General features: G+C 43.3%; 1 protein-coding gene across 12 annotated transcripts in view; it reads right to left on the minus strand.

The window, feature by feature from the left end:
* Positions 1–26059, minus strand: part of DENND2B (DENN domain containing 2B) — a 286057-nt gene that overhangs the window by 66423 nt on the left and 193575 nt on the right. For 8 of the 12 annotated variants that reach the window (XM_048854347.2, XM_048854354.2, XM_048854349.2 and 5 more), the window contains 7 exons: positions 15738–15889; positions 12174–12389; positions 8680–8776; positions 7333–7377; positions 3486–3670; positions 2636–2745; positions 656–725 (listed from right to left, as the gene is read on the minus strand). In XM_048854347.2, the coding sequence (XP_048710304.1) occupies positions 656–725; positions 2636–2745; positions 3486–3670; positions 7333–7377; positions 8680–8776; positions 12174–12389; positions 15738–15889 (875 nt within the window). Of the gene's footprint in view, positions 1–655; positions 726–2635; positions 2746–3485; positions 3671–7332; positions 7378–8679; positions 8777–12173; positions 12390–15737; positions 15890–23534; positions 23626–26059 lie in introns of those variants that run through there. The other 4 variants (XM_048854351.2, XM_075129399.1, XM_048854356.2 and 1 more) reach the window with 2 other exon arrangements.

A 26059-nucleotide genomic window follows, 5' to 3' on the forward strand; every position in this document is an offset into this window, starting at 1 on the left:
TCTCAAAACAGGGCTAGGCTGCTCCAAAGTATGCTGGATCCATGTCAGCATAGAATCAGCCCAAGATAAAAAACCACAACCCCTCCTTTGCAGTTCTAAATCTATTACTATGTGATGAATACGGGTGAAAGGACTGAAATGGAGGCTGACGATCTGGGCCTCCCAAGTTCTAGTCATGGCACTGCATTAGTTTGTTGTGTGCCCACGGGCAAATCACTTAACTCCTCTACTGCAATTTTCCTGATTCTGAAATGGGTGACAACCCTCACACGGGTGCTAAGGATTGATTAATTAATGTTTGCACAGCATCTAGGAAATGAAAAGGGCTGTGAAAGAATTAGGCATGTTAGAAACACCGCGAGAATAGCCTTCTTTGTGGTGGTGTGGTATTTCTGCTTTTGGTTGAAACCGAAACCAGGTGCCAATGAAGGGGGAAAATGTTTTGTGACCCTCTTGAAATATTTGGGTTCTCTTTCATTAAGACAAAGGTTTCTGACAATTCTTGTTGTATTTGACTTTGTTATCTTTCCAACTCTCAGAGTTCTGGGAACAGCTTTCCTTTTGGACCGCAAAAGGCATGCTAACAACTATGCACTGCAATGTTGACTGACAACTGAATTTTGTGCTTGGAAAGAGCTCAAGTTGATGTACTTACCAGTAATCTTCTGCAGTAACCAAACCTTCTGCTGCCATCTTCCCCAGTCAGCATGAAAGAGAAGGTCTCGCTGTAATAAAGATTGTCCCAGATTTTATTGTTACAGTGGCAGGACTGTAGTGAGTTCCTAGGAAAAGGTGTTAATCTACCCTTTGAATACAGCTTTAGTTTTGCCTTCTTTTCAATTAGTGGATAGATTATTACGAAGTGCCTTGAGGTGCTTCCAAGATAGATAAGTATTTCAAAATGGACACAGCATCAACGGACAGCTGCTGCTTTTTCAAACTAGTCATTCTGGGTTTTTTGGTGCTATGCAGGTGGTAGGATTTCTACCACATTGTTCCCTTTTGAACCCTAAGTATATAGGAGAGGTTTGCAGAACCAGAGCTAGCTTCTCACCTACAGCCAAAGAGCACCCAGCACAAGACTAGGGGGAACACTAAGCTCACCTTCACACTCCTTGATCCTGGGGTTACCGTGTGCACCAAGTATGGTTGCTCTGACTTATGCTGATTTCAAATGGTCCCAAGGATCTGAAACCAGATCTGGGAATCCATGCACTGTAGAGATATCCCAACCACATCCTCTTTCCTCTGGCATCAGTGATTCTGGTGGCCAACACAAGGAGTAGTACTGAACCTCTACACCAGCTCTAGAACACCAGAAGATCTCCATTGCATTGGGGCAACGCTCCATGGTTGAGACATGTCAGCACTCTGGCTGGATTCTAGCAGCAGTAGAGCACAAAAGTGTCCACGCAGCACTTGAGGACCTGGCCATTCCACTACAAAAGCATATAGCATCTGATTCTTATTTGCACTAAGGGCCCTTTAGGCTGCACTGGCAGTGTAAATGAGAATCGGGCCAATGTTTTAGCCCATATCTGAGTTTACATTTAAGCTTTTTTCCTCCCTCATTCAAAGTGCTTTGCTCTGGCTTCATAAAGCACAACAAGAACCCTAGCAATTTTCTTACCCTGGGTACACATACCCCTTCTGAACTGGGAATAGCACAATTCTACTTATCCACTCACCCAGAGCGAGTAAAATATACAGAGGTCTAATGCTCCTTCAGTGGTTTTAATATCTCATAATCTGTATACTTCAGAGCACTGAGTAACATAGCCAAGCTATAGCAAACACACCACTGTTACTGTACCCTTATGTGGCATGAGCCATGCAAGCCAATGAAATGTTACATACTTGCTTGTTGGCTGTGGTAATTCACTTAGGTTGTGCCGCCACAAGGCTAATGTGGTGTGACATCACAATCAAAAAGCACGTAAGACATACTGTACAGAATCTCCGATTTCACTGACATACATGTCATTCCACACACATTAAAAATCCATACAATATTTTGGATGATTCATCTCTGTCCATCCTTCTGCAAACCGGGGAAGCAGGAAAATAAGACTGACACAGTTTTGGAGGTTTCTGTCGCGAGAAAAGGAGCAGGTGGGTTTGGTTCTCCATTGACGTGCCTCTCATGTAGCCATTTAACTCTGTGCAAACCAGCATGGTAGGACCAGAGCCTCAGCAGATGTATATTAGTGTAGCTCCACTGAAACATATGGTGCTATGTCAACTCAAGCCAGCAAAGGATCTGGCCCACAGAGTTTTACATTCATCTGGCACTCACTTTTTCTGGGGGTAAATGACTACACATGGTGCCAGACAGAGGAGAATCAGCCTCTGTCTTTCAGCTTTTTCACAGATCTATTTCTGCATTTGGACTTGGCATTGTGACAAACCCTCCAACTGCTTCCCCCCAACAACACAGGTTTGTAAATCAGGCAAAACAAGGAAAAGGAAAAATATTATGGAACTTTAAAAAAAATAAAAATTAAATACCGCTTCCTGAGTGTGAAATGGGCAAGACTCAAAACTGCTACTTCCTTATGTGGGCAAGGGCATTTCTGTCACTCTGACAGGTACACGCCAACCACACTGAGCAGGAGACACATACAGGAGGGTTTACCTGTTGTATTCTGATACTGGGATCCAGTCCTTGGCATCAGGAAAGCAGAATTGTGGGATGGCTTTGAGACGCTCCTCTGCTTCTCGCACTTGCTTGGTGGGCCTTTCAAGCTGTGGTGGATGAAATCAGATTCACTTGATTCCAGCTTGAGCAAGTCAGTCATTTGTAATGAACAGTCTCAGCAATAGGTTTCCTAATTAACCCATTGGGGCAAGGACCATCCTGTTCTGTTCTTGTACAGTGTCTAACAGAACAGGGCCATCATCCATGATGGGGAATCTAAGAGCTACCACAATAAAATTAATCCTCATGGCTAACATTTTAAAAAATTCATCTGAAACAACTTTGTCCCAGAGTCACCTGATGTTCTTGTGAAACCAGTGCATCTCAGCACTTCAAAATGCAAACCTACCTCAAAGTCAGCATCAGCTGTCAGGGTATGATCCAAAACCCACTGAGGTCATTAAGAGTCTTTCCACTGACTTCAATAGACTTTGGATCAGACCCTAATACTGTGCAGCCAGACCTGGTTAAAATGTCTACGAAATATTTGGAAACTAAATTAAAACTCAGCAACTAAGTGCTCCCAATTAGGCCAAACTCTTCAGTGCTGGGAAAGGATATGCTATAGAATGTGCAAAACATTTCTGAAATAGCCGAGCCTCTTTCTCCCTGCTCTCAACATAAGATGCATTTTAGAACAGAAAGCTCTGGATAAATTCAGAGATCAGGTCTATTGACCCAGCTTAAAAGCAGATTCCTATTACGTGCTCCTTTTCTTGATCTTGGCCAAAACGTCTTAAATGCATTGAAAATAGGTAACCACAAACAAGGTAGGTTGTTGCTTTACCTTGGGAAATTGATATGTCACTTCGGGGAGATAAGTATTTTTAGAAGGTTTCTTTTTCAGAGACACTACCACAAAATACTCAAACAGCTCTCGCTCCTGCCATTCAATCAGCTCCAATTCCAGGGTGCGGTAACTAGGAGCCCTCTTCAGCATTGACTGGATGTGGACGAGACGCTGGGTATGAGCTAGCATTTACAAAGAAAGAAAGATTGTTACCTGGAACTGACGTGTAAGCCGCAGACATTCAGAAAGGACTTGATGTTTGTCAAGATCTTAGTCCAAACATGTTCCCCTTTAAAAGTAGACGTTCATGCTGTGCTCTCTCTTATTAATTCCACCCATAAATCAAAGCCTTCTGCAAGAATTGAAATGATGTAACACTAAGCTAGTGGAATCATTTGCAACTCATAGAACTTTAACCCTGCCAAAGTTCGGTTTGTTCTATACATATAGGGCTGTTAGGATATAGATATTCAAGCCTGTCTGTAAAGGCCTATACTTAAGAATTTAGGTGTATTCTTATCAGTTGGCTAGTTATAGAGGTATAAAAGAAAGAATCAATATCACTGTCTGCCAGTGTAAGGTCCTTCTCTTACTGTGACAATCTGAGGCCCTGTTCTTAGGCTAAGGCCTTTGGCTAAACAACAGAGGCAGCCATAAGCTGGGAAGTGACCGGTCACATCCTCACATTCCAAACTAGTCACATGGAAAGAAGGTGCTATTGGGCTGTTAGGAATACAATCCTGTCCTGATAGTGCCTATCACCTCCAGAGAAAGGGAAGTGCCTAGAAAATGTAAAAGGAAACTTAGTTTGATAGCATCCTGTCTGGCAAGAACTCACTTATCAATAGCTGGGGTGTGAAATCCTCACTTCTGTATTGTTTTGTCATTGTAGTTCCCACTTTGCTATTGTTTGTCTGTATAATCTCTGTCTGGTTCTGTGATTGTTCCTGTCTGCTGTATAATTAATTTTGCTGGGTGTAAACTAATTAAGGTAGTGGGATATAATTGGTTACATAATCATGTTACAATATGTTAGGATTGGTTAGTTAAATTTCAGGAAAATGATTGGTTAAGGTATAGCAAAGCAGAAGTCAAGTTTTACTATATAGTCTGCAGTCAATCAGGAAGTAGGTGGGTGGGGGGATGGGAACAGGGAATGGGGGTGGGGAAATTGGAATCATGTTTGGCTAAGGGCAGGAATGGGAACAGGGAAATTGGAATCATGTTTGGCTAAGGGCAGGAATGGGAACAGGGACACAGATGTAAGGCTCTGTGGTGTTAGAGCTGGGAAGGGGGATACTAAGGAAGGAAACTGGAATCATGCTTGCTGGAAGTTCACCCCAGTAAACATCGAATTGTTTGCACCTTTGGACTTCGGGTATTGTTGCTCTCTGTTCATGTGAGAAGGACCAGGGAAGTAAGTGAGTGAAGGGCTAAATTGTGTTCTTGTGTATATGTCTGCAAGGGGCTTGGTGAGGGTAACAGATCAGACTCAGACCTGGGCTAGATCAGGAAAGACCAGTAGCACAGCCTGTCAATCTTTAATGACCACAGCTTGATGCTACAACCCCCATCAGAGTATCTGCAACATTTTCTGTAGTTTCTATCCCACTGCTGCTGATTATCACCAAGGAATTTAACGTGAACCAAATTATGCGTCTGCTGGCCTGTAGGGAACGGTGTGTAGGGCACCTAGCGATGCTGAAGAAACACACCGTGGCTCTCTAATATATAAGGCACAGTGCCTTCCCCATGAGTGCTGTGTGGCACAAGCTCCTGGGTGCCCAAGGCATTTAGAAAAGGGGGAGCTTGAGTTCCCCACGGGACTCCCTTCTGACACTAGCTAATGTGCAGGGCAGGGATGAAGTCATGGTCACACCCAGCTCTGATCCTAACATGTTAGCAACAGCCCCCAAATTGCTTGGGCAATGCAAGCAGCCATACTACAGCCTCCTGTGCACAAACATTAAGTGGGAAAGGGCTCTCTGCATCCTCGCGCTCACCTCTCCACCCCAGGATCCTTGCACATGGGCAACCTAATCTGGCCCTACGCGTGCAAAAAGACATGGCTATGTCCATTCTCTTCCATCTGCCTCCGTGACCCCATAACCCAGTCTTCGCAACAGGCAGAACTGCCTCCATATTGATGAGTTATTAAGATGGACCCATCAGACTGATGATCCCCCACAATGAGGGGAGAAGCTCCCAAGTTCCCCGTGAGACCCAAATGCTCCCTCAAGTAATGAAGGAGCCCAGCCCCGACACTCCTTTCTCTCCTCCAGCCACAGCTTGGGGTGCAAGTAAGTGGTGCCGTTTCCGCTGCAGAGAGAGTCAGGACTAGGATTTGCATCAGGCTGTTGAGGGCAGCGGTAGCTCACTGACAGCTGCCCAGAGAACAGAAGCGATTCTCTCCCCATGCCATTCACTCCCATGTACAGCCTATTTCCATGGGACTAATGCACCTCTTTCGGCCATGGGAACTGGGCCAGGACTCAGCCTGACATAACTCAGAGAGTGGGGATAGTTTCCACAAGCCATTTACTATCCAAAGACACTTTTTCTTCAATTAGAAAGATATTATACAGGCACATTATGAAATGTATCCCATGCTCTGTACGGGCAGTGTGACCGGTAAGGTTTAACATGCTGTCTCCATTTTACACAGAGGCTTCTAGGCATGCAAGCAGGTTACAGTGTATCCAAACTGCGGGCTAAAATTAAACAGGATGACAGGGAACCACACAGTGCATGCTCACATCACCAGCACCTGGAATTGAATGCTCTTTTCTCAGAGAACCCTACCAGCCTGCTCAGTTCTCCCGAAGAGAGCGGGACACTGATAGCACCTAAAACAGCTCCAGCCCATTACAGAGACACGCACATAACTGTGCATTCCACTCCCCAGCTCAGAGCCACAGTTCTGCACTACTGTTTTCTTTTTCCCTGTGATTAATATTGTGTGGTATTTTAAATCAATAAAAAGAAAATCAATAGAAACAATTTCTGGTGCAGAGGAAGAACCCTGCTGCTTTCCTTCCTTTTTATAGTTTGGTCTGAATTTCAGTGCTCCCGAAAATGAAGGAGTAATTCCTCAGGCTTGAGCCAAGTGTACTGCATGTAACGCACTGTCAACCTCTGGAACTCCTTGCCAGAGGGTGTTGTGAAGGCCAATACTATAACAGGGTTCAAAAGGGAGTTAGATAGATTCATGGAAGATAGGTCCATCAATGGCTATTAGCCAGGATGGGCAGGAATGGTGTCCTTAGCCTCTGTTTGCCAGAAGCTGGGATTGGGTGACAGGGCATGGATCACTTGATGATTACCTGTTCTGTTCATTCCCTTTGGGGCACCTGCCATTGGCCACTGTCAGAGGACAGGATACTGGGCTTGATGGATCTTTAGTCTGACCCAGTATGGCCGTTCTTATGTAGATGCTAGGCTAGTCTCCCTGATGCACAGCTAACACTAGTTTTTACTATCTGGAGTCTGCAGACATATACATGTGCACACGCATAGGCAAGTGCATCTTTAAAGGAAAATGCCAGCATACCAGGCATTACCAAAGCAGGTTCCTCATGTTTCATGGCTTCTCCTTCCCCTAAAATCAGTTAGACCCTCACAGTTCACCATGCACCTGATTTCCAATATTTATACCATGTTCATGATCCTGCATTTCCAAACTTTGTGAATGGAGTCAGGAGGTAGTGGGGGTAGCAGGTTTCAAAGAGGAAATCAAATTTCACGTCCTCCCATGAAGAGGAACATCATGCAATAAAAGGAGCATTTATTTTGATGGGGACTGCAAGTGTGACTGACTGGAAGCTAACACGGACTAACCCCTCACCTTTAAACCTGTCATCTGAGTCACTTTCACTCTCACTGTTCTCATCTGCAAAAGAGACAAAGAGATGTATGTTAAAGGCAAAACAACAACTTTTTTAGATGTTTATTTTTTGGCTAAGGTGCAATGCTTAGCTCTGCGATCAACACACTCTGTGCTGGAGTTTCAAACTGCACAAAATCAGTGGTTCAAAGGATCAATTTTTGGAGACTGTTAATTGGAATAGGATTATTCTTATGTTTGAGATTCAGGGTACAGCCTAGCTGAAAGCACAAAGGTTTAGATCCCTTTACAGCAAAGCCTGTTTCACTGAATCCCCACCTGTGTAAAACTACATGGGTGGATGCATCATTCTGAAAAATGATTTGAGCGCTTCCACTTGTTCTCAGCTTTTTGAAAGGAGGTTGCATGGCATCAAAGAACTCTAGGGAGGCTCTTGTGGGCTTCATTAGTGCAAGACCTCAAGCTGGCTGGACATGGAGCATAGTACATGAAGAACATGTGAAATGTGACCTGATCTGAGAGGGAGTTTTGAACAGTGTTCACATGAAAGTTCCACAATGCTCAAACTACACACATGCACATTTACACATCTGCATGTACACACATACTCTCACACAGATTCTCGGAATGGAAAACTTTCTGAACTACTTCTCTAAGCAAATATAAACATTTAGGGCCTGATTTGCTAACTGGGCCAGTGTTTTTGCAGGTGTAATCTTGAGCACACAGTGAATTAAGTCCACAATTTTGTGCCAGGAAAAAGCACAAATGAATTGCAGGGACAAGACTGTGAATTTTGTACAACATCTACAAAAGCAAAATCCCGTAGAAGTTAATTAAGGACTAAGGGGCTAGAGCGAGGAGTTTAGCCAGGGGTTGGTGTTGGTGGGACAGACCTTGGTGTGGGATCTGAGCCTGAGTTAGTTTTAAGCCATCCAATATTTCCCTTTCCAGGACGCAGAACTTCCACTGATGTCAATGGGACATGACAAACAGAGCAAGTGTAGGAGATCACAGAAAAATATACACTGTGGATCAAAGAGGGGAATATCTGCAGAAGGCTGGATAACAATTCCTATAACAGGTTTCAGAGTAACAGCCGTGTTAGTCTGTATTCGCAACAAGAAAAGGAGTACTTGTGGCACCTTAGAGACTAACCAATTTATTTGAGCATGAGCTTTCATGAGCTACGATGAAGTGAGCTGTAGCTCACGAAAGCTCATGCTCAAATAAATTGGTTAGTCTCTAAGGTGCCACAAGTACTCCTTTTCTTTTTGCGAATTCCTATAACATTCACATGGATAAAGTACCGTATTGTCTCATTAGACCAAGAGATTTGTGTTATACCTCGCAGTGATGCTGTCTCAATATTGGACATTGAAAGCTTCTTCAATCTTTTTTTCCCTCTTTTTGCACTATAGATAGAATTGATCCTTTGTACAAGCTGCAAAAAAGAAACCAGGAAGGTGAAACATTAGAATACACTATCACCTGGATGACAAACAAACAGCGAGTGTAAACATTTTTCTCTTTAGAAATCTTTTATGTATCTTCATTTATTTCCTTCTGACCCTCCACATAATCTGACCCCTACTGGCATGACAGCTTTGTCCTCTGCAGCTTCTGCCGTCTGGAACTGCCTTCCTGTCTCTCTCCTCCTCAGTGATTCTCCATCCTATTTCCAGTCTCAGTTGAAAACCCCTTTATCTAGGGGTAAAACTGTCAACAGTGCTAAAAGTACTGTATAAAAATGGGATTTAAGCTCATAAATTACTTAGGTGCTTTTGAAAATGTGACCCTATGCCTTGTAATCTCTCTCTCTTGGTCTGTGTGCTACCGTTTATCTCTGTATCTGCACTGCTTCCGGCCAGATTCTGTGATCCTCAGTTGAGCTAAATTCTTAGGTCCCAATTCACGGAGGTCCTTAAGAATATGCCTAACTTTAAACACCTGCTTTGTCCCACTGACACATGCTTAAGCCTCTTCCTGAATCAGGGACATAGTTTGCTCCACTAAGGACTACATAATTTGACTCCAATTCTGTAAAATATTTTGCGATACAGGGCCAGATCCTTAGCTAGTGTAAATCAGCATAGTTCCATTGACTTTAATGCCTAATTACACCAGCTGAGGATCTAACCCAGGGGTCGGCAACCTTTCAGAAGTGTGTGCCGAGTCTTCAGCCTTCATTTATTTATTCTAATTTAAGGTTTCACGTGCCAGTATTAAGAATCCATGCGATCCATGCTGAGCTGCGCCCCCTCTTGGCCCTGTCTGCACCCCTCACTACCCCAGGCTGGGGCCAGAGGGCCACAGCTGGGGGCGGCTGCAGAGCCCCGGGCTGAGGCCAAGAGCAGAGCCCCAGGCCGGCGGCTGGGACCCCAGGCCAGCAGCAGAGCCCCCCCAACTGGTATCCGGGACCTGCGGCTAGCAGCGGACTGAACCCCAGGCTGACAGCGAGCCCCCCATACCAGTTTTGCTGTTTGTAGTAAACACCTTTTTTCAACGCCTGGGGAAGAGCATGGACGTGAACTCCCCATAGAGCAGCATATCAGAGTGATGTCACCATGCTGGTGACAACAGTTACATTAAGGCCAAATGAGGTTGCTCTGGGAATCGGTGCAATTGACCATCAAGATCACACTGAAACTGACTCCACACAAAGCGCTGTCAAATGCACAAAGCAAGCAGAGGAACAAATAATTTCTCACTGATCAATTTTAGTCAGTTCAGATCACCTTGGGTAATACTTGTTATAATAAGAGATACACAATTTTCAGGTGGAAATATGATTTTCGAGTTAACAGAGTCCCTTTCACTGGAGAAACAAAAAGGAGGAAAGAGAGGTACAAAATTAAAGGGACAAATTCTGCTGCTTTTACTCATGTTGAGTAGTACTTTACTCCACAAGTAGTCTCTAGTATCGCCAAACCCACCACTTCAAAAATCCTATGTCAGGCCCCTTAAAACCATGAGACTGACTTAAAAATCATGACATTTTAAAAAGATAGTTGTTTTATTTCATTTATTTATTTATTTATTTTTGCCTTTTAGTTTCTGTGTCTTTGGGAATCACATTTTCAAGCTTTTCTCCACAAGGGCTAGAAACTAATTTTTTCTTTTAATGAAAGTTGAGGTTCTCCCATAATCACATGATTCCAGGAGCTAAGGCTTTAAGAAAATATCAAATATTGTGAGACTTGCAATAAAGTTGTGAGAGTTGGCAACAATGGTAATTTTCAAGATGATGCTATCCCTTTAAATCAAAGAAACAAATGGAGGAAAGAGGTACAAAATTAAGGGCCAAATTTTGCCACTTTTACTTACATTGAGTAGTAACTTACTCCAGGGGTAGACCCACTGAAGTCCCATTGAGTAACATCTTACTCCTGACGTAAGGTATTATACTCAGTGTGAGTAAGGATATCAGAATCTGGTCCTGATAGAATTATTTAAGGGCATATTATTAGTTGCCTTCATTTTCGTTTGCTTCCTGCTTAGGCAGAATTTCAGAAATATAAAAATGTTCCTTTTCTGTCCACACAATATTTATAGCTACATCATTTTGAAAACACTGCTCTATAGAACAGGAAAGAGCGAAATGTACAATAAAAACTAGCATTGTTCACAGGCTAAAAATAAACATGTTGGCAATTCTCTCCTCCTTGATGCTATTGTACCAGGCAATTATTTCATTTCCCACTTTACATTGAAACTTTTTATTTGGCCGAAAGCGTTAAATTTAATTAATTTTTATTTTGTATCTGTAAGTTGATCTGGTCTGCACAGGCTGTGAGTCAAGCATAGGGCCCATGTTAGGTCAGTGGAGATTGCCTTGGGAACAGTTGTAATAAACAAAACTTTTAAAGAAAAAAAAAGAAAAGAAAAAGAAAAAGAAGCAAAAATCTTAAGATGCGTACTGAACATTATAAACAGTGATAGATCAACAGTTACAAGTTCAGACTCCTCGAGCTAGGTATCGTACAATGCTCGGCCTTATAGAGCTTTCAGAAAATCATGTGATTGTTTTAAACAGTGGAAAAGCTGAATAAAATATTGAGCTAGGTGAGGCTGGCAAAAGGGTGTTTAATATACTGGGCCATAATGAAGGCCCACGCTCAGCTGGGAGCAGTGCAGAGCCACCCCACCTCCAGGGGAGGATCTCTCATCCCAGCTCCACTGCATGCAGCCAATGTGTGTAAACAGTGAGATCTCCCTCTGCTCCCCACAGTTCCTAGCTCTTCTGCTGGCTGTTTCAAATCTGGACACAACATTTCTTTCTGCAGGGAAAACAGACTTAATTGATGGATAAATGCTGTACAGACATACTGGGCAAGGTCCTCCAGACTGGCTGAGCTGTGAACAGCATGAAACCAGCTACTGGGACAAGGGAAGCTTTAAGCCATCTTTGTTGCTCCCAGATCCTGGGGCCAATCTGCACCTGCCCAGATACCCAACACATATCAGAGCAGCCTGCAGGCTGTGCTAACTTAAGCTGGCAGTCCCCTAGTTCCCAAGAGGCCATTCCAGCAGCTGAGATCACAGTGGGGAAGGGATCCCTTGATCATATCTCCTTTTCCTCAGGCACGTCCCTTAGGCCCAGGGCAGGAGGTGGGGTGGAATAGCAGCCACTACTGCGGATCCACATCATCAGAGCATTCCCCAGTGCAGAGAGAATCCTTAAGGGGCCAGTTAAGCCAATCAAAGGGCTGTTTTGCATGGTCAGAGCAGGACTGAAGATCTGTACTTGTGACAACTCGCACTTGCCTTAGTGAAAGTGAAACCAAGGCTGGACCCTTGTGACTGATGCATAATTTGGACAATAGTCTTGTGGCCATTACCTTAGGGATCCTCCTGGCCCTGCGTGTGGTCAGCAGCTCACTTGTGGTGCTCAGACTGTCCTCATTCAGACTGGAAGGGGACGAGGGGATACCAAGCTGAGCCAGAAGCAGCATGTCATCATGGCTGTGTCGCTTGGGTAGTCGTGGTAAGCGATGGCTCTTCCTCTCGGACCAGTTGCCAATGCGCAGGGACTGGCTGCTGGGCTTTGAAGGTAGCTGCAAAAACATGAACAACTTGACATCCCATTTGTTGGAGAAGCACCTATCACAGACATGAAGCCATGGTGGCAAAGGCCAGCTGTGTGGGGGTCTGTTCTATCTCCCTCCAAAGTCAATGAAAAGACTCAACTGACTTCAAAGAGAGCTGGAAAAGGCTCTTAGTGAACATGTTATGGCAATACAAAGATTTTCTTGCCAGGCAAGCATCCTCTCTGCAACATGTACAACGGTTTTATGCACAGAAGGGTCCAAATCGAAATGATCAGATCTGGATCTGCATCTGATCCAAAGAGTCAACAGAAAGTCTTACATTGACTCCTATGGATTTTGAATCAGGGCTCTAAACGTCCATAAACGTTGTGGGGTGCAGGTCAGACAATTTAATAAAGTGTGCATGTTAATATTGTACCCCAATATAAAAGTATGGCTGAGATCAGAGCACTGACACAGTGGGTCTGATTCTCCCTTCCCTTACACTCATGTAAATCAGGACTAACTCCACTGATGTCACTGGTGTGGGGAAATCAGGCCTTCTGTATTTCTATAACGTTGCCTTTCCCTATACAGTAAATACTATCTCAATCATTTCAAGAACTTGAAGCTTAGTTTTTCTTCTGTCTCACGTTCATGAAGAATCTTCTGAAAATCTCTTCAGAACATGAATCTGCTTAGTTGATCACTGTGGGAAAGCTGAGTCTCACTACATTGATTAAGCACCAAACAATCTATGGGCATGAACAATTCTAGGTTTCCTAACAGTATTTTGTATTGTGTGGCAGCAATATATTGTACTGCTGCCCAGGGGTTAACGCAGTGGACTAGGAGCCAAGATTCCTGGGTTCTTTTTCCAGCCCAGCCACTGTTTAAATGTGTGCAAGCCACTTTCTGAATCTCTCTGTGCCTCAGTTTACCTACCTGCATCAGGATAATTACTGTACCTACCTCAGATAATTTAAGAGGCCTAATCAAGGTTTCTAGAGTATAATCAGATGCTCAGATGAAAGATGCTATTATGTGATATTTATTAATCTTACTATTAAACCAACTAGCTACTAACATGCTACAGTAAGAAGTCTACTTGCTTAAAACAAACAGATTAACCAATTACAGCCCAAACCAGCACTTTTGGGGTCTCATATTCCTGCAGCAACCATTATTCTTTAAAGAGCTCCAGGAGCTGCATATTCTATACGCTTAAGCATGTTTTTTTGGTATACATGGGACAGGTATACATGAGATTTGTGTTACAGACACAATGCCATCAATAAAACACTTCCTTTTTTTAATCTGAATCCTTCAAATATTAGAAAGAAGATCAAAACCACAGTGGGGTTCAGAAAGACCGCAGACCAGTGTTTCTGAGGTCTCTGCTTACCACAAGTCCTCAAGCCAGAAAAATCATCAGCAGTGTACAGCTTAGTGAAAGGAATTCAGCTGGGAGGTGATTGTCCAAAGCTTGCTGACCTCCTGATCTCTTCCATATTGTTCATCATGATGCATGATTTTAAGGAAATACCAGCTATGCTGCTAGCACTGGAAAAACTGGGTGATGAACAGTAACTAAAGTGGCTGTTCCTCAGGAGACGGTGACTTTTATACTTCAAATCACTGAAAAATCCTACAGGTTCATGGATGAGCTATAGTAGCTACCTACTTGCTTTATATCTAGGCAAAATGACAACATAGCTATGACAGAATTTAAATAAAATTTCTAGTCTAGTCCCTTGTCAGAAAGAAGTTATCAGTGGATGGACAGTCTTGTGCCTATGACACAGGGCTAGGACTCTGCGGATCTGGGTTCATTTACTGGTTTTGCTACTAAAGACTTCCTGTGTGACCTTGGGCAAGTCACTTAATCAATCTGTACCTCACCTCCCCACCTGTAAAATGGGGAGAATAATCCTTCCTTTCTCCCACCTTTTGTCTATTTAGACTGCAAACTCCTGGGGGCAAGGACTGTGTCTTACTATGTATCTGTTACACTGCCAACCACAGCGCGGGCCCGCTGTGGGGCATATCTCATTTGGGGCCTCGAGGTGCTACCATAATACAAGTAAATCATCATAATCAGCTGTGGTAACTCTTTCATCTCTGTTGGGGCTACAATTTTTTTCTCCTCTGTCTTCTTACTCATTCTGCATCTGTCATTGCCTTTTCAGTGACACTTTGCTGGCCTTATTTAGTCCTCCTTTTTTGCCAGTGTTCCTGTTTTATAATTGAACCATCATGTGAACTGTAAACGCTGACACTACGAAAATTTTATGGACCATGGTGCCAAAAAGATCCAAAATATTTAATTTAGTGATGAAATAGTCCCAGTTTGGTTTGAGGCCATTTCACAAGATGGAAATGTGGCTTTGTGTGACCTTTTCATGAAACTGATGTGAATGTCTGCTTGATTCAATGCAAAAATACATCTTGACCAAAATGAAATTTTGAATGTCAAAGTAATACATGCATATTATTTTAACATTATATATGCAAATATTTTAAATCTACATTTGTGCTTGAGACTAGGACCATTTTTGAGTGAAAATTCTCCTATATTGAACAAAAAACAACACCATTTCACAATTTGCACACAAAACTGGACTACTCTGGGCTATTCTCCACAAAATGCAGACCTCTCTGACTTCCAGGTCTTTGCACTGTGCTGTAAATTATTCACACTAGCCAAGTCAGGACCAGAATGTAGGCATTCAGGCTTCTCCTTTTTTTTTTTTGTTTTGTTCTTTTGGGGGAAAAGGTACGATACTTTGTCTTTCTCCTTCTTCATTATGCATTTAATACTGTGTTTGTTTGTTTTTTTAAATTTGGCAATAAAAACTATTTTACAATATAACATAAGTTACCTTGCTGCTCAGTGAGCCCCACATAACAACACTTGCACAAGATGAAAACACGTCTTTGTTCTGACCTTTCTAAAAGCCCAGTGGAGAATTTTGAATGGATGTAGGGAAAGGCTCAGTAATCAAAAGGGTTTAGGGCCTGATACAGGTCCCATTACAATAAGTGGAAACACTCTCATTGACTACAACAGCTGCTGGATCAGAATCGGCATTTCTAAATATTAGCAATTAATATATTCAATAATATCAGAATTGTTCCAAGTAACAATAAACCTTTACAGTAAATTGATGCTGAAGAGTATCTAGATTATGGCCATTTAAGTTTTTACAGTAACTATTTGAAGTGTTTGTCTAAACTGTTTTTCTTTATGCCTTTTCTCACTTGGATACAATTATTGTTCCTGCTATGCCCTGGTTGATTCTCTTGCAAAAGGTTAAGAATAACTTAAATCACAGTAAGAAATGAAGGCTTATACTCTAAGAAGTACTGAATTACCTGGGGAGGTGATGTGTACTTCCTGTCGTGTGGCGTCCACATCCTGTGCAAAGAATCTAGGGAATTCTCAGAGAGCTGCTGGGATTTTCGGCCTGCGTGACGGCCTTTTAGCTCCACATCCTCGTATGGATTTTCCTTGGGTGAATCTCCTTCTCATTTTTTTTTTTTAAAGAAAGGAAAAACAGACAGGAATGTAAAAAAAAAAAAAAAAAAATCATGTGAACTAAGTGAAAGAGTCATAGCAAAGCTCCTCAGCTTTCAGCATGAGTCATCCCTTCGACTGCAGCTGGAAGTATTTGGAGTAGATCTTGGCTATGATGTCGGCAGTTGTTTTTTTTGTTTTGTTTTGTTTTAATAAAATGCAAAGATTTCACAAGACTTGCTTCTGAGCATCCACAGCTGGGAATATTTTACTGATGTCTAAAACCCAAGGCAGATACCTATTTTAAAACATATTGGTGGGTTTATGCATCCATAGCAGCTTCTCACAGAGTGAAATGAATAGCACTGAACAGTTCTGAACAGGGCAACAAAAATGATTAGGGGTCTGGAACACATGAGTTATGAGGAGAGGCTGAGGGAGCTGGGATTGTTTAGCCTCCAGAAGAGAAGAATGAGGGGGGATTTGATAGCTGCTTTCAACTACCTGAAAGGGGGTTCCAAAGAGGATGGCTCTAGACTGTTCTCAATGGTATCAGATGACAGAACGAGGAGTAATGGTCTCAAGCTGCAGTGGGGGAGGTTTAGATTGGATATTAGGAAAAACTTTTTCACTAAGAGGGTGGTGAAACACTGGAATGCGTTACCTAGGGAGGTGGTAGAATCTCCTTCCTTAGAGGTTTTTAAGGTCAGGCTTGACAAAGCCCTGGCTGGGATGATTTAACTGGGAATTGGTCCTGCTTCGAGCAGGGGGTTGGACTAGATGACCTTCTGGGGTCCCTTCCAACCCTTATATTCTATGATTCTATGATTCTCAACACACCACCATTAAACTACAGGTATTACAACCATTATTACTTACTGCCTTACCTCTGTGGTCTCTTGCCAGAGAAGGTGAAGAGGGAATAGCATCTAAACTCAACAATGCCAAAAGAAATGTATGGCTTCAGAGTAACAGCCGTGTTAGTCTGTATTCGCAAAAAGAAAAGGAGTACTTGTGGCACCTTAGAGACTAACCAATTTATTTGAGCATAAGCTTTCGTGAGCTACAGCTCACTTCATCGGATGCATACTGTATGCAGTTCACTGGTTTTTTGCACCACTCCTATTGCCTTCTCAAAGTTGTCTCTAAAAATACTTTCTACTCCTCAGTTAAATACTTCTTTCTCTTTTAATTTTGTCTAAATCAATATTCTCCATAGGTCATGAGGACACATCTGGCCAGTAACATGTAAAGAGGTCCAAATAATTAATTCATTAAACATGACCTATAGGGAAAGCATTATTCTAACCCTTAGAGCTAAAGATGGGCCAACATTTGTGAACTTTAGTTCTGACATCCAGATACAAATTTTGTGCTCTAGATTTATGGTCTGATAATAAAAGGTAACCATTACTCTTTAAGGAGCTGCTGAGCTGCACCTTCTCGGTACACTCAGGATGAGTACACGTCTCCTTGAGGGTCCTGGATAAAGTCATTTTAGTTATCATGTACTTCTGAAAATGGGCATCTTGAAACTTTTTTCAGTAATTTATTTACATCAGTTTATCAGTGAGGTAGCTTAGAACTTTGGGTTATCCCTGCTCAGGATCATTCCAGTCTCATGGTTATCAGGGGATCAACCCAAAATGGCAATCACCAAACTTCGAGATTCTCAAAATTCAAGTCTTCATTCTCAAACTCTCAAAACTCAATTTTAGATATTCATAACCTTGAACCTTTCAACTGATTTTCTTCAAACTGGGTTTGATTGATAGACCTCACTGAGACTTCAAAATCAAGCCCAATCTTTACACTCTATATACTGTAATGCAACTTACTACATGTAAGGGTGCAAAAGAAATTCAGTTTGTATTACATTATACATTGTACTAATTGACAATTTACAGTATAATGATATAAAGTTATAAGAATATATTAATAATTAATATAATAATATGTGCCGATAAAAGACTTTTAATCTAGAGATTTACAAGCATTTTACAAAAAGTAAGTGTCATTATCCCTGTTTTACAATGGGGAAACGAAGCACATAGAAATTAAGTGACAGCAAGTCTACAGCACAACCAGGATTACAACCCACGCCACCTGACTCCCAGTCCAATTCATAGAACCATAGAATATCAGGGATGGAAGGGACCTCAGGTCGTCATCTAGTCCAACCCCCTGCTCAAAGCAGGACCAATCCCCAATATTTGGCACATGGAATGTCCACACCCTTATGGACTCTCAGCACAGTGAATGCTCAGAAAGAACTGCCATAATTGCCAGAGAACTGGCAAGACTCAACATTGACGTTGCAGCTCTTAGTGAGACCCCCCCGGGCCAATTAAAAGAGGATGGATCCCTAAATGGCCCCCTCAAGGATTGAACTCACAACCCTGGGTTTGTGGCACCTTAGAGACTAACCAATTTATTTGAGCATAAGCTTTCGTGAGCTACAGCTCACTTCATCGGATGCATACTGTGGAAAGTGTAGAAGATCTTTTTATATACACACAAAGCATGAAAAAATACCTCCTCCCACCCCACTCTCCTGCTGGCTTATATAAAGTGATCACTCTCCTTACAATGTGTATGATAATCAAGTTGGGCCATTTCCAGCACAAATCCAGGTTTTCTCAGCCCCCCCCCCCCACACACACACATGCGGTGGGAGGAGGTATTTTTTCATGCTTCGTGTGTATATAAAAAGATCTTCTACACTTTCCACAGTATGCATCCGATGAAGTGAGCTGTAGCTCACGAAAGCTTATGCTCAAATAAATTGGTTAGTCTCTAAGGTGCCACAAGTACTCCTTTTCTTTTTGCACATACATGTGCACCAAGGGCATGGAGAAAAAATATGCTTTTACGTCAATAATGTAAGATACTGAAGTACAGTATTTAAACTTTAGGCAGTGATGTTAATCATATATATATATATATATACACACACATACATGAGACTGAATATTTTAGTATTGTTTTAATTAAAAAGACTGGATAGCTGCTGCTGCTAGAGAATGTTTCAATTGGCAGCTGCAGATTATTATCTCATAAGCATGGAATCTAATTGTACGTATTGTATTAGTGAAGCCACAGATTATATAAAGTCGACATCTTTAGATTCAAATGAAAGACAGTTGATGGAGTTAAAGGCTTTGGGGTGAGACATGCTGTACAATATAAATCTAATGTTACAAATGCTACAGGAGAACCTGGGAATCTCCAGTCAAACTGATGTGGTGTCTTTTGCAGGAAGAAAAATAATAACTTTTGCACCCAAATGCCATTATCTGTAAAGCTGAGATTTTTAAAATCATGCAGCTCTAGATATTGTTATTATGTTTATCATAATGAGTCAACCTCTCATAATGCCTTTTTTACTTACTCACAGTGAATTGGACTGTAGCTACTACATTAAAATTCCTTGTAAGCCAATGAGTCAAGTAGGGGTCAAGGAAGCATTTCAGAATGGATTAACAGACTTCAAAATACCCAAATACATTAGACAGTGGTTAAACATACGCTTTCCTGTCAAAATGAACGTTATTGCATTGGCTTGTATAGTATCCAAAGCTCGGAGCAGAAATGAGTCCAGTCAGTAGACAAACATTCATTTTCTTTTTTCATTAACTTAAGTAACATGGAATGGTTCAAACCCAATTAAATCCAAGGAGTGAAGGACAGTGCAATGTTTACCTGAAATATGAAAGCTAGAGATAGGTGTCAAGAGTATTTTAAGAGGAAAAAGAGGGCACAGTGTTACCAAAGTGACACAGACCAGAGCAAGATCCTCTGATGTGAGCCCTTTACAGAAAGAGGAGCTCAGGCCAAATTCCTCCTTGGTGTAATCCCAGGAAGTTCTGGGAGGAATTTGATCCTCTCAGGTCTAATTCACTTTTCAAGCCTTGGATAATTATCATTTTTAGTCCATACGCTCTCCTTGCTGGATGGCGCAGAAGGAAGCCAATTTGCAAAAAGAGCCCCAGTGGGCCCATTTATACACAGAAGTGGGTCCCTTCCCACTCTGCATAGCCACCTTTGCCCCCCCTTTCTTCCCCTGTACCATGCAGAAGAAATGAGTGGGGTCAGGAATAGGTAAGGAAGGGCTGGAGGAAAACCACTCCCACTCACTACCCAGATTGTAGGCAAGCTGAAAGAGAGGTCGGTGGGCAGTTAATGCTGCCTAAAGCAGCACTAACGGTGACTGTGTATTCTGTGGCTCCCCTCTCTAAGGTCACCGAGGGGAACTGGGTGCTGGCAGCCAATGGCAGTAGAGTTACTGGTCCTGGTGTGCAGCTATGGCTGTGGGATAGGAGTGCTGCTGCCAAGCTAAGAAGAATCCCTTTGTAATAGGGTGGCTGGCCCCTTAAATGAAATTGGGCCCAACTCTCCTCTTCCAGTCCAGGTGAGCCCTATTTTGGTGTAATGAAGAGAGTGGGGCTGTCCCTCGGAGTTAAAAATGAGAGACAGCCCAAAAGCAAGGGTGAGTTCAGAGCCCACAGAGGGAGAGTGGAGAATCCAGAATCCAAAGGAAGAGCCAAGCTGGACTGAGAGCTTCAGGAGGTGACCCCCTGCAGGAGGGAGCAATGAGAGTTCCCTGGTTGAGCAGTGGAGCCTGATCAGGCTGGAGAAAGAGAAAAGCAGTCAGGGGGTAACCTGTAAAATTCCCCGAGCCAGAGAGGGCTGAAGGCTGAGAGCAGCAGAGAGAGACGTGTGCTGGCTCTTTGAGCTGGAGTGCTGAAGCCAGAAAGCCAGAGAGGGCTGAGGAATGATGGCAGGGTGAGCCCACTGATATCCCCAGGTGCAAGCTAGAACCTGCCCTGAGAAGGAAACAGGGTGGGGAAGCACCTCAGCTGGAGAAGCTGGGGTGAGGTGTGGTGAGAGAAGCCAGAGCCATTCCTCCCGAGACAAGCTGGAGCATGGTGAGAGATGCTGGAGCTATACATAAGAACATAAGCACAGCTATACTGGGTCAGACCAAAGGTCCATATAGCCCAGGATCCTGTCTTCCGACAGTGGCCAGAGCCAGGTGCTCCAGAGTGAATGAACAGGGGTGTGTTGACGGACTGCTGGGACATGGAAAAGTGAACGTACTGTTTGGGCTGTGTTGGGGAAATTCTGGACTATGGTTGTGGGGCTCTTGTAATAAATGAATTCTACAAAGGACTAGTGATATGTGGAAAGCTTGCGTAGAGTTACTGGGATTCCAGAAGGGGAAACTGAGGCAGACCACCAGTTGTGCCATTGCCTGCTGCAGGTGGGCATCCCAAGTGGAGCCACCTTCTCACATATGATGGAAGTGCCTGGAAAAGGGAAATTGAGGTAAGGGGCTTCTTACTGGGTGACCTAATGCCACAATGGAGGTGACCATTCTCGATGCGTTGAGCTGGTTCCACGGGTTCATAAATGTGATCTCTGCATTTCCCCAAACTCTAGTGCCTATTGGACCTTAGCCCCATCCCACACCACACTCCTGCTGCTTCAGTGAACCAAGGAGAATATTCAGTCTGTAGCTACAGTCCAAGTGTAGAATTTTTACATACAACTGGACTTTGTGCATGAGGGAAGCACACAGGCATTCTGGACTGTTACTGGGTGGAGTCCTTTTGATTTGCTCCTTTTGCTATTTGTCATGAAGGAGAGGAAGACTGCCCTTTAAGGAGGCCCCTAGTGGAAGCCAAAGAGAGAAAGTTTCCCTTGTCCATATGTGGCCGATCCAACTTCCACTGGAGGCAATGGGAAGACTACCATTGACTCTAACGGGAGCTGGATCAGGCCCTGTGACTGTATACTGTCACATTAACTGTTAAACTGTTGGCAAAAACTATTTCTAACCACAGTCCGTGCTTGCAGATCAGCTCCCTTTACAAGCCCTCTTTTGTTTCCCATTTCCTTGAGCTTTACGTACAGGATTGCTGAGTTAACACATGGTAAATCTACAGTACATTTATCTGCAGAATGGTCTCATTGGCAACACAATGATTGGTCCACGGTAAAAAGTCATGGTAAAATAATCAGTCTCTTTGGAAAAGCTGTGAGGAATGCAGTGCCTTGGAGCTTAAGCGCCGATGAGTTTCCGCTGGTGGCTGTAATTCTTCATTCTGTGATGCTCTGCAAGGCAGCCCCACAGAGTCGTGAAGCAGCACAGAATGTTCTGCTGCTCAGCCCCTCAGACGTGGCAAACGGGAAGCCGAGTCAAACTGAGCAAGCCAGCCTCACAGTGAGAAAAGAGGGAAAAATGGGATGGTGGAAAGAAAAACTGCATGCAGATGCCTCTGCAATTTACACAGGGCAGTGGAGTGTATCAGTCTCTTTCCCACTTTGGGAGAAAGAAGAATTTATGCTAAGGAAATGAGTGAGTCATGGAGCGCTGAATATGTTTTCATCGCTTCCCTTTGCATTTCTTTGCACTGAAAAGACTCAAATGTAACATATACCAAGCAACTAAATCTTGGTAAATGCCAGGGGCGTTTACTGTACAACAGAGTGTGCATGGCATGTCCACAGTACGTCAGGACAAAAACCAAACTGATCATTCATAATTGTTACATCACTGTGAATTGGCAAATTACAGCTGGTAGGGGAAATTGGAGGGAAAGCAGCAGCCATGTACAGAAGCTTAGGGGAAACAAGAGTAGGAGTGGGGAAGGAAAGGGGCAGAGGCAGGGGAAACAGGGCAGGGAAGGTGCTAAAAGGAAATATATGGTGAATTCTTTTGTATGTACTGATACTGTGGTACCAACACACACCTCCTTTCTTTGGGGGACAGGTTTCTACGGGACCCCAGATATCATCAACACCCAACTTCTTGTGCTTGCTTTTGGGCTGCACCCACCCTTGGCATCCTCTGGATTTTACAGTGCCTCTGTGAAGTCAGGCATGTGGGGCATCATCCAGCTTCCTGCCCGCAATTATAATCACATATTCCCCCCCATCCATATATCCCCAAACCAGTCCGTTTCCATTTCCTGCTCAGGACTGTCATTAGGCTGCAGCAATATTCCATCAGGCTCAGGGGCTTCAGGTGCCCAGCCCCATTTGCAGAAGAGAGAGACAAAGTACAGTTTTCCAAGCAGGTAGTTGGGGAGGGTGGTTAGGGAATTCTACCTCTACTGCAGCTGGAGAACCACGGATGGAGATTCAGCGGGGATGCTTTGTTTAACATGTAGGTGAGAGCGAGTGGGGAAGACTGCAGATTCTACACAGGCTTCAGATCTCAGAGCACCTACCCCACTAAAAGCCAAAAGAACAGCTCAGCAGAGAGTTAGCCAGAAATCACACTAAAGCAGCATTCCAGGTACACTCAGCTCATGCATTTTACCCGTCATACTACCCCAACACAGACCAATACCACCATTTTCTGGGGAAAAACCAGACGTCTGCATGCATTCTGGGAGAAACATTCAGAGCACATGGATGAGAACCACAAAATCTCTGCCCTATCATATAGTACCCAAGACAAGATCCCCCGTCGTGTAGATTGGTGTAGCTCAACTTCAATGAAGCTATACCAATTTACCCTAGTTGAGAATCTGGCCCTAGGAATTTAGTGTTTAAGGATGAATTAATATAACAAAGTACATTCAAGGCACAGCATATCTGCTCCACAGCTACATGAATTCAGAACCGAATTAGAGATTTTTACCTACTTATAATCCTTAAAACCTGCTTTTGAAGGAGAAAAAGGATCAGCATCTGTAGCATGGAGTACTTCGTTTCCAAAGGAAAAAAGCCTCAGATGGGATCTGCTCTTTGAGCCCTGGTCCATAGGCATGTTAGTTCCCAGCTGTGGTTCATAAACTGCAGTTTCTAATCTTTTCCAGCTTTGCAGTAAGATAACCAGAAGAGTATCGCAGAGAATTTCCTCTTTCCACTTTCTCTGTGGGGACTGTAAGAGCTCAGATTTGCAATACTAACAGTATTAGTTACAGATGAACAACTGTGGCTGATAGACCAATAAAAATATTTGCCAGCAGAACAGTCATCCATCTCATACACAGCCCAAAATCACTTGAATAAACATAAGTGGCGACTGAACATTAGCACCGTACAACATCCTTGTGCCTGATATTCTGCTCTCACTGATGCTGGTTTAACACCCTGGTGTAAAACCATTTATTTCAGTGGCTTCAATGTGGATTTAGACTAGGATATGTCAGATCAAAATCAGGCCCCCTTACTTTGCATCTTCCTGACCTGCAGAGCTGACTGCTATAAACCTAGAACACTTGGTCATGCGGCTTAAGACTTTTAAAACAAATTATAGTAGAAACTGTAATTGTGAGGACAGACTCTACAAAGGATACTGGGGAATATTGGACTAAGACAATATTTTAAAATAACTGAATCCCAAATATCTCAATGTAGCAACAAATCAGCAGTCTGATTACCAATAGGACAGGACAGCCAGGATACTCTTTGGCCCTGCTTTGACATGCACATATGAATGCTGTTTCATTTAATGTGCTCTGGCTGCCATTACCTCACAACTTTTATTATTAACATTGCCACAATTATGTTCTCTATAAGCTGCCATGCTCTCCAGACTGCTAAAGGAAGACAGGACAATACCTTTCCCTTTCAGACCCAGCCACCATCTGGGCCATCATCATCCTGTACCAATCACTGTTCTGTCTTTGATTGACAAGGTGGGTGAGGTAATATCTTTTATTGGACCAGCTTCTGTTGGTGAGAGAGACAAGCTTTCAAGCTTACACAGAGCTCAGCAGACAGCTAATCTAAAACCACAGGTGTCATGCTTCAGTGGAGATACAAGCAGGGCATTGAAGGCAAAGGTGTAAGATCTCAAAGAATCAGGCTGCTTCAGTTTCCTGGGAGCTGGGCAATTCTAGCCTCTCTCAGATTTGGCACTCTGTCTTGATATGATAGTATGATGGATGATAATGTGATATGCAATGACAGGATTTTACTGGAAACATCGAGAGTCCAAGCACTCCCTCTATTGAGCCATTTCCAGGTTTACTGGAAAAGCTCTGCACACATCCTAGCTTGAAAGGAAAATGAAGCAGGAGTATTTTCCGACTGGATCTCAGTCATCGATTCTTAAGCTTTTGACATGCGGAAAATAGGACTTGGTAAAGCAACTAATTCTTCATATGTATTTGTTAAATGTCCTGTGGTATGGCTCACAGGCGTTCTAGTGCTTAACTGCTAACTGGTTAAGGAAACAGGGGAGTTGCCCTACTGGAACAGACTAATGAAGTGTTTCCCAAACGTTTGAAAGCTGAGCTCTCCTCAAGGGAAAAAAATATCAAACCAGTCGAGCCCTCTCCCCACCCAGCAGCCCTGCCATGTGTTGCTAAAGGCCAGCACCTGTCAGTTTACACATCTCCCATGCCCACCTCACTTGTGCCACCTCCTTTTGGGCATGCTGGGGTAGAACTTCATAACCTGATTCCCCCCCCCCCCCAACATGCTTTGATGTGAAGTAGGGAACAATCTTGACATTTAAAGTATCGTCATTAGACCCGTTGGAATAGATGGGGCAGCTCACACCTTAAAGCTATCGAGGCAGATTCTCTGGAAACTCAGCCAAATGTCTATGCGTCATTTAGGCTCACTTCATATTTTGAAGGTTCCTTCACAACCATAGCTAGAAATCTACTCTCTTTTTTTTTTTTTTTTAAGCTGAGGCCTTGTCTATACACTAGAAAGTAGTACCAGTAAGAACTCTGTCACCAACAATACTACTTACGTACTTACGTAATTACTTCCCTCTCAGCCGCTTGTGATGGCGCATTGAGTCCACACAGCATCAAGCTGTATCAGCAAAAGCATGTTGCACAGTGGTAAGGCATCCCAATGCCCTCTGCTCTGCCTTCTGGAACACCTCCTTATGGGAAATTGTCACTGTGTATTATGGGAATTGGTGTGGGGTGGTGGAATCGATGCCCACAATTCCCTTGGTTCGATCCCATAACCAACTGCTCACACTGGAAAGCAACTGAGAGATTGGCCTACCCCCCTAACCCCACCAGCTAGTCATCCACACGTTCTCAGGGGTTGCACCCCAGACCTTGGCAAACACTAGACTTGGAGGAAGTAGTGAAAACCCTGCACCTGATCAATTTTGCATTGCTATGAAAGGTGGAGGGGAAGGGGGGGACATTTTTCTCTCTAGCCTGCATGGGGATCAGTTGAGGCCATTAAGCAT

This window comes from Caretta caretta, chromosome 6 (assembly GCF_965140235.1).
Source record: "Caretta caretta isolate rCarCar2 chromosome 6, rCarCar1.hap1, whole genome shotgun sequence".
NCBI lineage: Eukaryota > Metazoa > Chordata > Testudines > Cheloniidae > Caretta > Caretta caretta.